General features: G+C 45.3%; 1 protein-coding gene across 1 annotated transcript in view; it reads right to left on the reverse strand.

Moving 5' to 3' along the window:
- The window catches only part of CMTM4 (CKLF like MARVEL transmembrane domain containing 4), an 86,475-nt gene extending 74,661 nt beyond the window's left edge, over window positions 1–11,814 (reverse strand). Inside the window, exon 1 of the mRNA XM_068261415.1 lies at window positions 11,301–11,814. Coding sequence (XP_068117516.1) covers window positions 11,301–11,468 — 168 coding nt within the window. The 5' untranslated portion in view covers window positions 11,469–11,814. The remainder of the gene's footprint in view (window positions 1–11,300) is intronic.
- Between the last annotated feature and the right edge of the window lie 426 nt (window positions 11,815–12,240).

Here is a 12,240-nt window from a genome sequence, read left to right on the forward strand (position 1 = left end):
GTCTGAATAGGCAGCATTTCCCCATCCGGCTCACATGGATTTGGATGTAGTGGAAACGGGCCTTACAGCAAGCTAAGCACTGAGTATTTTGAACAGATAGAATGAAACGAGTCTGTGTCTCTATCTGCAGAATACTATGTATAACTTCCCTGGAAACGGGAGTCCTGAAATCCTGTATAACTGAGTTTACTCTCTAGATAAGTGCTAGTAATTTTCTCCAAATTCCTTGCCACCAGCAAGGGCTGGATTTAATCTACAGCTATTCATTATTAGATATATCCGGGAATGTTTGCAGCATGTGTGCAGTTTCTCACACAAGTGACCTTTCAGAAGGGCAGTGACTTAGCAGAAACACTACAAATACCGACACAAAAGTGCTACACAAAAAAGCAACATATGGCCTCATAGCACCGATACAAAAAACATACGTCAGGCATTCCTTTATTATAGGAAATGATTGACAGTGAAAGAAATTCATAAAAAGCAAATAAAAGCAGGATGTTTTGAATCTAACTACAAGCAAATAACAAAGACTGACATAGCTGCAAAAATGTTATAGCAGAACTAAAAGTTCTCAAACTAGCACAACAGACAGACATCACTGTGAAAATGCAATACATATGAAGGACTATGGAGGGGTTGAAGGCAAGGATGTGGAGTCAGAGTCAAAGGTTTCATAAACTGAGGAGTTTATGAAGCCTCTGACTCTAACTCCGAGTTGGTTGATTTTTGCACTGACTTCACAACCCTGGGTGAAGGGACGATGCATGAGGTTAGGGCTGAGCTTACCAATTCAGTGGAATTCCAGTTTCTGAGTTTCCAATCGGAACTTTGTAGGCAGAACCTGTCAGTTCTGTCAAATTTCTGCTACCTACTGTAAGTGACAGCAACATTAATCTTCCTACAATTTGCTCTTATTCTGGTTACAAGTACAAGTAGTCTCTCTAGAGCGGCGTTTACATTATTTAGCCACCCACACTCAATGACCCTTCCACATGCTATATAATAACGCAGACATGGAAACGTCAATTTTCATGCATTAGTGAAATGAGCTCCCCACATAATGGGCTATATTTATCTGCGGTCTCAAACTTTTTTTTTTTTTTTTTTTTGCTGTCGGCAACGTTAATTTATAAGCCAATTTTCACACCGGCAGCCCTTTTATTCGCAAACGTGCCCTACTGAAGCTTAACAAAAACACTCTGCATGAACGTGTTTTCAGTGCCAGCAGCACATACTCCACAGATCACGTCAGCTCATCACATCCAATCCTGGACAGATAAATGACAACAGAGGAAGCACACTTGTACAATATGCCAGCTCTACGCATTCCAGGAAGAGACCGGGCAGGCTGGCACAGAGCGCACAATATAGAATATAAATATACACACACACACACACACACTTTAGGGCTCTTTCACATTAGAGCTCATTTCCAGCATTTTAACGCAAAGTCAATACTTTGCGTTAACCAAGGTAAAATGAAAGTCCATAGCCTTCATTTTACCTTTCACACCCGACGCTGCGTTTCGGTGCGTTGCGGTTCGATGCACCCGGGAGCTTTTAATCATCGGGAGCCGGCGTTTTCCCATCGGGTGAATAGCTACTGCCGCTGATTGCGTTGCACCGCTACATCCCGACGACACGCCGCAGGGTATTCAACGCATGCAGGAGACCGGCTCCTGCACGCGTTCCAGATGTGAAAGAGCCCATATGCCTAGTACACACCATACAATTTTCTGTTAAATTTTTCTGTCTGGTATGCTGGGTACACACGGTACGATTTTCCGTGCGATAGATTAATCCGATAGATTAAATCTGTCATGTCCGATATTGTTCCTGATCGTTTCTGCGCTCGATTTGTCATAGCGGTGAATGGAAGAGATAATAAAAACGAAGATAAGAGCATCGAGCGCAGAATAGAGTGTGGAATCGTGCCGAAAAAAACAATCTGGTCACAAAATCGCACGAAAAAAGTAACGAGTGTACCCAGCATTAGATTATTTTCTGTAGAGACTGGTCATTATCTCTGGTGCATTGTCTTCTGGTTATCTCCTGCTGAGTAGAACAATGCCTAATTGCTGGGTAATGCTAGGCATAGACGGTTCGTTTATGCTCCGGCTCGATGCCGACGGTGACGCCCGTCCGCGCGGATCGATCCCCGCTCGTCCCCGCGGGCACTTCCTTATCAGTGTTTCGTTTCTACTATTGTCCGCCCGCGGGGATCGAGCGCGGTATCGACCCGTCGCGGTGATCGGACAGGTTAAATATTATCAATCGAGCCATCAGCGGATCGATTGATAATATAGAACGAACCGTCTATGCCCAGCATTAGATGAATAATTTCAAACATGTTGGAAATTATCTGGCAGGTAAATCTAACAGAAAATTGTATGGTGTGTACCTAGCATTAGGCTGGCTTTCCGCCAGGCAGCATTCAAGTCAACTGAACACCACACCTATTCATCTGATCTGTGCATATCTAGACTATGGAAAGAGGATACAGATTTAACAAGGGTTTCTTTTTATCATTTTGTTTATTTACTCTGCTTTGGACACTTTTTAAAAGTACTAGAGGCAGAGCATCAGCATGACAGCCAGGCAACTGGCATGGACTTTAGGTTCCCTTAAGGCTACTTTCACACTAAGACCTTGCGTTAGATGCTACGTTAAGGTCGCATAACGTGCACCTAACGCAACGCATAGTGTGGTAGAAGCTGGACGTCAGATCGAGCCGTGTTAAGCGGCTCTTCATACGTCCTGTGGTGCGTACTCTTGGATGTATGCGGCATCACGTGGTCCCGTCGGCCATTCGCCGCACAGAGCGGCGCTCCAGGAAGGAAACACTGCACGTCACACCGTGCAGTGAATATTATTTAGCCATGTGCCTGGCCGAGGAGGGGGGAGACCTCCTCCTCCGATACTACTGAGCATGTGCAAACAGTCTAACGCGGCTTAGCCGCGTAGAACGCACAGCATGCAGCACTTTAAAATAATGTGAAGCGTTACAATGTAACGCAACGTGGGCACTGTGAACAGCGCCATTGATTTTTCATTATTGTGCGGTGGGTTGCGTTAAAGGATGCACTAACATGCGCCTGTAACGTCTTACTGTGAAAGCAGCCTTAATGTAAAGAAGTATCTTCAGGCAAAAAGGTTAAAGCAAAAAAACATACACCAGGTGCACATACAGAATTACTCCAGTATTCTTTAAGGCCTTGTTCACATCTGAAATCGCGATCGATGAGGCCAGTGTTTTGCGATTTTGTGTGCGATTATTTTTAGCACCTCCCGGCGTTTTGTGCATTGCGATTTTTTTGTAAAGCGCTTTTCTAAGCACTTTTGCAAAGCGATTTGATTTTTCACTTCCTGACACAAGTATATAAACTTGTGAGACAAGAATATAAGCCAGAAAAGAATAAATACAAATGTATTCTTAAAAGCGCTGGGAAGATTAAAAAAAAAAAAATTCAAAAAAAAATTGGTACACAAAGCGCTTTTTTAACGTTTTGCAATTTCCGTTTACCTTCCATTGAGGCAAATTCCCCCCCCCCCCCCCAAAAAAAAACAATTGGTACAGGCAGCGCTTTGGTGAGCGGATCAGAATGAAACTGCTCAGATGTGATTTTGAAAAATCGCCAGAGCTAATAAAGGAAAAAAAAAAAAAAAAAAAGGCGAAAACGCTTTAGGTGTGAACAAGCCCTTCGGCTGTGTTTCCACTTTAGTGGAGAATGGACAACTTTCTGACTGTTCTCCGGTTAAAACACTAAACGGGCAGTGAACGGCTCCCATTTTATAAATAGGAGCCGTTCACACTTATCATACAGCAAAGGATCGGCTGCAGTAAGATGATCGCACTTCAGTCCGAGATGATCCGGGGCAAGTGGTTGCATTCCCCCCCATATAGCCCAGTGTTCTCCCCAGAATTTATTTCCAGCCGGGTGGCATGAAAAAGTAGCTGGGTGGGGTGAGATGAGAGAATGCAGGGCAGGTGCTTCTCTGCACAAGTCTGCTTACAGCAAAGAAGGAGGTGAGTCAATAACAGCCGGCTGCTCACCAAAACTAGCCGGGTGGAGCACCTGGTTAAAGAGCCTGGGGAGAACACTGTAGCCTATGGTGAAGCGCATCCGCCTCGAGTTCCAGCTGGACCACGGCGGACTATCGGAGCAGACACTACACCAGGGGTGCCCATTAGGTAGCGCACGATCTACCGGTAGATCGCGAAGGACTTCATGGCAGATCCCGATCCCACTACAGTTTACATTCTGTATATACAAATGTGCTCCTAAAATTGTACATAGGTAGATCATTTTGACTTGCTAATTTTTAAAAGTAGCTCACAAGCCGAAAAAGTGTTGGCACCTCTGCACTACACGGTTCACTCCCGCTGGCTGCATGTGTTCCGGCAGCAGGTGGAACAGAGCCTTAGGACCAGTTCACACAGGCAATTAGTGGCAAACGGATCCAATTACCGGTCAATCGGATCCATTCAGCTGCTTCCGTTCTGTCTCCCCATATCCCCAAAGCACCCCCCCCCCCCAATGGGGATTTTGCTGGCTAGAATGGTCCATTTCTTCACTAGTGTGAAGAAACGTTCTGTTTTATCATTGCCCCAATTCAGGACTCCAGCTTCCGGTTCGCTGAGCTCAGCGGTCCGGAAGATTTGCTGCAGAACTATATTTGCAGTCCGTTCAGCGGATCGTGCGGAACAGATCCGTTCTAGCAGACCAATGTGAACAGATCCGCTTTGATCCATTAACGGAACGTGTTTTTTCTGCCAGTGTGAACTGGGCCTTAATCCATTGAAGGCACACACAAACTGTAGTGTAGGGGGCCCAGAATAAGACTGACCTCCAATGCCTCTGAGACTTCAAGGCTTATCTCTGGATAAGTGCAACCAACAATCACATCTATTTACACTATACCAGGTCCTCCCTACTAAACCCACAAAGACATGCCCATCACCAGCAGGCACCAATGTTTCTTCTTGATGTAATAGTGTAAACAACTTATAACATAGAATTGGGTTCTCTGACCATAAATCAGTCTGCTTGAGGAATGGCCAGAATAGTCAGTGACACTCCCATTGCCTCATTCTGGAGGGAGTGTGCAGAGTGTCATTGCTAACTGCTACCTTCATGTAGGCGGGGCCTGTTCTGCATAGAAGCAAGCTCTAATTACTGAAATGCAGCAAGTATACACAAAGCCTAGAGAGAAGGGAGAAGCCAGGCAGATCTAAGCAGCAACTGAATGAATAGCAGATCTCTGCTAGGAACTCCGATATTTCATATTGTTATTCATTCACCACATGGCTTACTGGTTTTTTCCTCCCAAAAAAGGGAAATGGTTGCAAAACATCCCCACCCCTCATGGTGACAAAATGCAGAACCACCCACAGTGAGAGGCTTCTACGCAAAACAGTTCTACTACACCCAAAGCTACACCCTATATCTGCCTATTGTACTGATTCAGCTGCATAACATGGAGGGAGGTTCAAACTGGTGACATCACAGGGAACCAAGGCCCCACCCACAAAGGGCTAACGCTGCACCATCCTATGCATTGATCAAGAGACCAAAGTATTCAAGTGTAAATTTAGGTAGTTAGAAGCTTCCTTTCAGAAGGTGGCATGGCTACAGAAAATTTGCCATCACTGGACTTTGCAAAGATTACCTCTTTTTCATCCTAGCGTATTTCTCTTAATTAGAATATTGTTGCACCTTTGCTTGTATGTCCTAAGACTAGTATTACCAGATAGACACCGTACGGAATCTGGGGAAGCGTAGTTCTGTGTTTAACAAGCACTTCCTGTAGGAGTCCATATCGCCTCCTCCCAAATGCCTTGCTGCTAACTTCAAGCAGTGTGAATGGACTGATGATGTCAAATATATTCAAACTAAGGTAACTGCAGCTTTAAAATTTATCAAACATTCCAAATACCCTCTGGTTGGTCCACCTTTAGCTCTGATCACAGGCAATATTTTTCTTGACATGGCCTCAGCAAGATGCTGATACTGTTGCTGAGTAATGTTGGCCACATAAAGGTAGCTCTAAGTTGGGTCAGATTGCATGGTGGCATTTCCAAGCTTTGAAGTGATCTTTCGACTTCATTCCACAAATGCTGAATAGGATTGGGATGACCATGGAAGAAGGTTAAACATTGATATTCCTTAAACCAATTTGAGACCAATCGAGCATGGTGGCAAGGGCCTAGCACAGGCATCTTTTCCTATTTTTCTGTGAAAGGCACTCAATGGTTTCCTGCTGCCAAGCCTATCCTTTGCAAAGTCGGTCTTGGTGTGCACTGGGATATGCTTTGTGATTAACTTGCATCGAATGCAGTTGTAATTTGTCATGTTGTTGCTGTGGACTATGCAAGCTACTCGCCTTTCACCCCTCTCTGTGTTTTTTTTTTTTTTTTCGACCAGAATAGTCCTCCATCGCTTCAAGTTTTTTTTCTCAACTGCCACTCTCTAAACACCTGAGATACGGTTGAGCGAGAAAATCCTAAAAGAGTTGTCGTTTCAGAGATGCTAGCACCAACTCTTCTTCCACTGACTATTATCAGTGGAAGAAGAGTTGGTATTTATACTTAATGTGTTGAGTTGCATCACACCCATTTCGGCAAATGGGATGTGCCACAACTCGACAACACATTAAAATGTAAGTAGGACCTTTCGTCTTACCCATTTTGACATTAACGTCCGTGATAACGATGTCATCTAAAGCGGAGAATTCCTTATATAAGCAACTCTGCATTGCTACGTCACTGTTGGACTGGTTTACGTTCAAATAAGGGGTGTCTCGTTTTCTGCCCACTCATTGTATTTCCTTACTACCTTTTTTGCCCCATCAGCCATTTCCACATATAGTTATGTAAACAAAGTCACAAAAATAAGAACATTCAATAGTGTTGGCAAGAAATGTTCGCTGGCGAACAGTCCCTGTCTTGGGGCTACTTCCGGCTTGGCGAGGTCCGTCAGTAGTGCACAGGCGATGGCCTGGCACCACCGTCCAGGATCACGCGCTCTGCACATGCCCGTAAACAAGGACGTGTGCCCCTACTGACGGACCTCGCTGATCCTGAAGTCGCCCCGCGGTCACTATACAGGGACTGTTTACCAGCAAGCAATTCCTGCCATCACTACTGGTCAAACAGCATGCTGAATTTTTCCATACATACGATCGCAACTGGTTTCAATATTTGTTAATAGTTTGGATCCTTCAATGGTGTGTACAGATTAAAGACAATATTCTCTCTCGATCTGAACAAAAATACAGAAAAAGAAATTGCACCATTAATGTGCACTTTCAAGAAGAATAGCTTCCATGAGAAAATTCCTATAATCAGGAACTCCCTTCCACAACGCTGGTTTTCAGAGCATTGACTGAATTAGATTTACTTCCACAAGGAGCATACTGTACATGAGACAGGCATTTGCTGCTTCTGCCACAGCCCGACCACACAGGTGCTTCGCTTCCTGACAGATGTCCTTTTGTCACCAGAGAAGAATAAGGAAGCACTGGAAACGATCCGAGCTGACTGTTCAGGTTTCCAACAGTTGGTGATCATCTGCCGCAGTCGTTTCACTACCAAATTCTTCCACCAGCACAGCGGAAATGTAGTTGCTTAAATTGTGTAACAATTTGGCTGCACCCAAAAATAACTAACTTTATTTAGACTACAAATACAAAGAAAAAGCAACACTTCTTTGAAGATGCTGGCTGGCTGAATCTCACATCTCATCCATTGTTGTTTCATAGGCCTCGGGGGCAGAGAAATCAGTACACCTGCGTATGTAAGCCTGGCCAACCATGGTAGTTACTATGGTGGCTTCCCATGACCCTAGTTGTTATTGTCCCTTTCATTTATTGAACTTTACTGGCAGCACTAGGACAAGATGAAGAGAGACCTCACAGCTGTTTCTCAGCTATAAGAACCCATGTGGTTCAAACTACAAGCATATGCTTTAAAAGAAAGAAGAAGTGTGAGACCTGTGGAAGCTGCCATATTTATTTCCTTTTAAACAATACCAGTTGCCTGGCAGTCTGGCTAATCTTTCTGGTCAGTAGGGTCTAAATCACACACCTGAAACAAACATGCAGCTAATCTGGATAGATTTGTCATAGACATCTGATCTGCATGCTTGTTCAGGGTCTACGGTGTCACGGACGATTGCGGGGACGCAGGCGCGTCCTGGAACCGCCCGTGAAGAAAAGCGATCGCACTCGATTCTCTGCGTCGATTGCGCTTCAAATCGATAGAATCTGGATTTATTGTGTAGGAGGTCTGCAGTCCCTTCTTAGCAGAGGAATAGCATCACCTTAACTGCAGGATGGCTCTTTTGATATGCTAATGAGCCTGGGCCCAGAGAGTCCCTGGCTTCAAGCTGTGCTGATGGCCCATCCATCAGGTATAAGGTGACAAGCAGCTGGCAGGAAGACTGGCCCTGTGACTGCTGATCAAGCCAGAGGTGTAAACTCAAAGTTGTCTAAGCAGATTTCACATTCAGATGTTAATTGAAGGAGCCAACAGGGCCTTTTCATAGACAAGAAGCAGACACAGCTGGACTCCAGTCAGGCTGACTCCGGCCTTAGCAGGAAGAAATGAATGTACAATATAATCTTTTGCCCATTTACAGAATACAATAAATAGGGTGGTTATGAGAGCGGTATCATTGGATCCGTAGGGTCATGCTGGATCTCTTGATACCAGTCGAGAGGGGCCCGGGGCCCCTACCACCCAGGTATGAATCTACTCAGGGCCCTGATCTGATGCACTAGCCATGTCAGGTATCATATTAATCTGTATTTTCCTCCAAGTATGAAGCTGTTACCCCCCTAAATGTAACGTGTATGGTTCAGGAGTTACAGCAATTCATAAGTTTAGCTCTAAAATCTCTCAGAGGGAATGAACTGTCATTTGCTGGTAGCTCAGAGGGGGCTGGCATTGCCACACCCCCAAACCAGCTTCATCAAAAGCACAGAGCCAGCAGGCGGGCTGTGTCCTCCACACTGAACCATCTTGCACTCATCAGATGCCAGCTTGAGGATATGCTGGTATCCACCTGGTCTGAACTCTGGACTTTGAAACCAAGGACTTTATGATTCTTCCCACAATAAGGACATCTTTCCAGGAACTAAGTAATTTTCTCCCTTCTTTTATTTTTCATACTGGCTATTGCTGTTTTCATAATTGTTGAGTTTCATAATTGTCTGTATATATTAATTATTTATATTGCGTGAATAAACGACTTTCTCCAAGTCATTCACTTTCCGCTACCCTGCTTATCAGCACACACAGAAATGATCCCGGGTCTCTGAAGATACGCTACTGTTTGTTTGTTGTTGGCTAGACAGGATATCGTGTGTTTAACCGTTTTATTCGCAGGATTAGTCAGTCAGTTAGTGGGCCCCACGGTCCCATAGTAACCGCGGTGGTGGCAGTTTACTCTGAACCAGTGGGTGACGTTGTAATCACCCGTGTCTCACAGGCTCCCTTCTGAGTTGTCTGCGGCTAATTCTTAACGGTTCCTGCGCATTGACTGCGACCAGAGTTCGCACGATCTGTGCGCTGGCACCGTTTAGAAGGCTAAGTGCGGTCAGCCACTGAGGGCTCAGATGAAGAGAGACCTCACAGCTGTTTCTCAGCTATAAGAACCCATGTGGTTCAAACTACAAGCATATGCTTTAAAAGAAAGAAGAAGTGTGAGACCTGTGGAAGCTGCCATATTTATTTCCTTTTAAACAATACCAGTTGCCTGGCAGTCTGGCTAATCTTTCTGGTCAGTAGGGTCTAAATCACACACCTGAAACAAACATGCAGCTAATCTGGATAGATTTGTCATAGACATCTGATCTGCATGCTTGTTCAGGGTCTACGGCTTAAAGGGATTAGAGGATCAGCAGGACAGCCAGGCAATGTGCATTATTTAAAAGGAAATAAACATATCAGCCTCCATATCCCTCTCACCTCGGGTTTCCTCAGAAATATCCATTATCGGTGGACTAAATGAACCCATAGAAGTAATTAATCAGCCACTGTGATAACAGTAAGATTAGATACAATCCACCGTACGTCTGTGGGTCAACCACCACCTTCTATGACCAGCTTGAGTTACACAGATCACCAGACCAATTGGACTTCCCAGCTATAAAGTCACTGTTTCTCCAAAGCTATGTACATATGGTGGATAGAACATGGCTCTGCGCTAATCTAGTTTAAAGGGACCCAGCAGGGAACCTCATTGGAAAATTCCTCTAACGTGATTGGGTGGAAAGCACCCTCTTGAGCTACTAGGTTTTAGATAGGTTGTTGTAAACTACACCCACACTACTCAGCCAATCACAAGGCTAAGGGCTTATTTCTGAACCATGTGCTTAGTAAGCAGTTACCAGACAGCAAAGAGCAGTTACCTGGCAGCAGTGACAGTTTGAGAGACTTTTCAGTGCCTATCTACTGCTCATGGAAAAGGGGCTTCAGTACTGTGATTGGAGAACTGTTCTCTATGAAGTTTCCTGCTGGGTCCCCTAAAGGAGACTATCACCCACATGGGGTCATCCCAGCCAAGCATTTAGAGCATGTTCAGGTGTCCGCAGAAGTCATTTAAAGATCTGGCACACTATTGTGCACTGCATCATCGTCCCTCCTACCATCCCCATAGCAACAGAATGAGGCGCTCTGGTATCCCAAAACATGTCTGTACAACACTCGTCCTTCAAAGGACCAACCCTGCTGATTAAGACAAAGCAGAGTTCATTTAATGGAGCGTGCAGCGCCCTATAAAATTATTAGCTATGGGGCTAGAGATGATCAATAAAACACTCATTTTTCTAGTTGATGCAAATTTTGTTGCAGCTTGTATGCAGAATGAAACTAAACCAACCCAAATTGTTAGCAATCACATTTGCAATGCATTGATCATCTATCTATCTACTATCTGCACCTCTATATAGGCAGTTCGAATGTTACCTGGTGTGATACCCATGTAGAAATTTATAGCGTCATCGTGACATCCAGATATCTAGTTGGCCATTGATACAATTAACCTTCAATAAGGAATGTTAAAGATGAATTTGATACAATTTACATATCGATCCAGTCAATCTGATCAGATTGGTTAGGCATACCTTGTATGTTAGCTGTCCCAGACGATATTTATAGAATGATCAGAAACGAGCGTTCAGCGAATTATATAGTTAGTGGCCACCTTTACAGCAAAAAAGGCCACCTGGAATTTTCTGCCAAAATACAAAACAGAGACATACTCTATGCATGCAGCCCCCTCCCAATCACTCACCACTTGGCTGCATTTCAGGACCCCAAAGAGGGAGCGGATGTAGTCCATGTCACAGCGCAGACTCCGCCAGCCCAGGTTCTGTCGGACGGGCTCCGTGGTGGGCTGGTAGGGGCTGCTTGCCCCAGACACCATAGAGGCGGTGGAGGCTTCTGCTTCAAACCCATCCATGTCTCCAGCCCAGACCCTGACACTAGAGGTACCACAAGAGAGGGGGCTGATCAGGGCAGAGGGCCACAGTACCCAAGATGCATTGCACTGGCTGGGACACTGACAGCCTAGGGAGTGGGGTGATAACCTTTGACCTTGGACCCCTGAGCCTTGTTAGGATCTCCTCCTAAGCATCAATCAGCTTACTATACAGCCTGTGGAGCAGCCTCCCCCTCAGTCAGCCACATCTATCCCTGTAGCGTCCCCTCTGCAGACACCGCGCATCTAGAAGGGCCCTCCGCTATCGCTCCGCACTGCCCGGGCCCCGCTGCTGCCTTTGGGTGCGTGCACACGCAGCACGCTCCCGATGTCTCAACCAAAGACGCGCTCTGCAGGTAACCGCGTGCGAGCCAATGGAATGTCTGCCTCTTTGTGACGTCACCTTCACTGTCTACATTGTAGCGCCGCCCGAACGGCGTCCTTTAACCCGTTGTGTACGGGTCTGTTTTTTTCTCTATCTGCTGTGATTGCGGCACAGTCTCGAGTTCAAGGGCGCCCGCGCGCTGCTGTTTCCGGTTCTAACTACTCGCTGCTGGAAAACAGCATTCATTTGATAATGATAACATTTATTTATAATGTTGTATGAATTGTCTGGAATTCGGACGCTGTGAACACTCTAGCGCTAGCCGCCCAACTAACATTTTATGTTAGGTATGCACAATGCAATTTCCCATCAGACCGACAGGTCGAATCGAACATTTTTGACGTCACATCTTCCCCTTAATCCATAACG

This window comes from Hyperolius riggenbachi, chromosome 11 (genome assembly GCF_040937935.1).
Source record: "Hyperolius riggenbachi isolate aHypRig1 chromosome 11, aHypRig1.pri, whole genome shotgun sequence".
Taxonomy (NCBI): Eukaryota; Metazoa; Chordata; class Amphibia; order Anura; family Hyperoliidae; genus Hyperolius; species Hyperolius riggenbachi.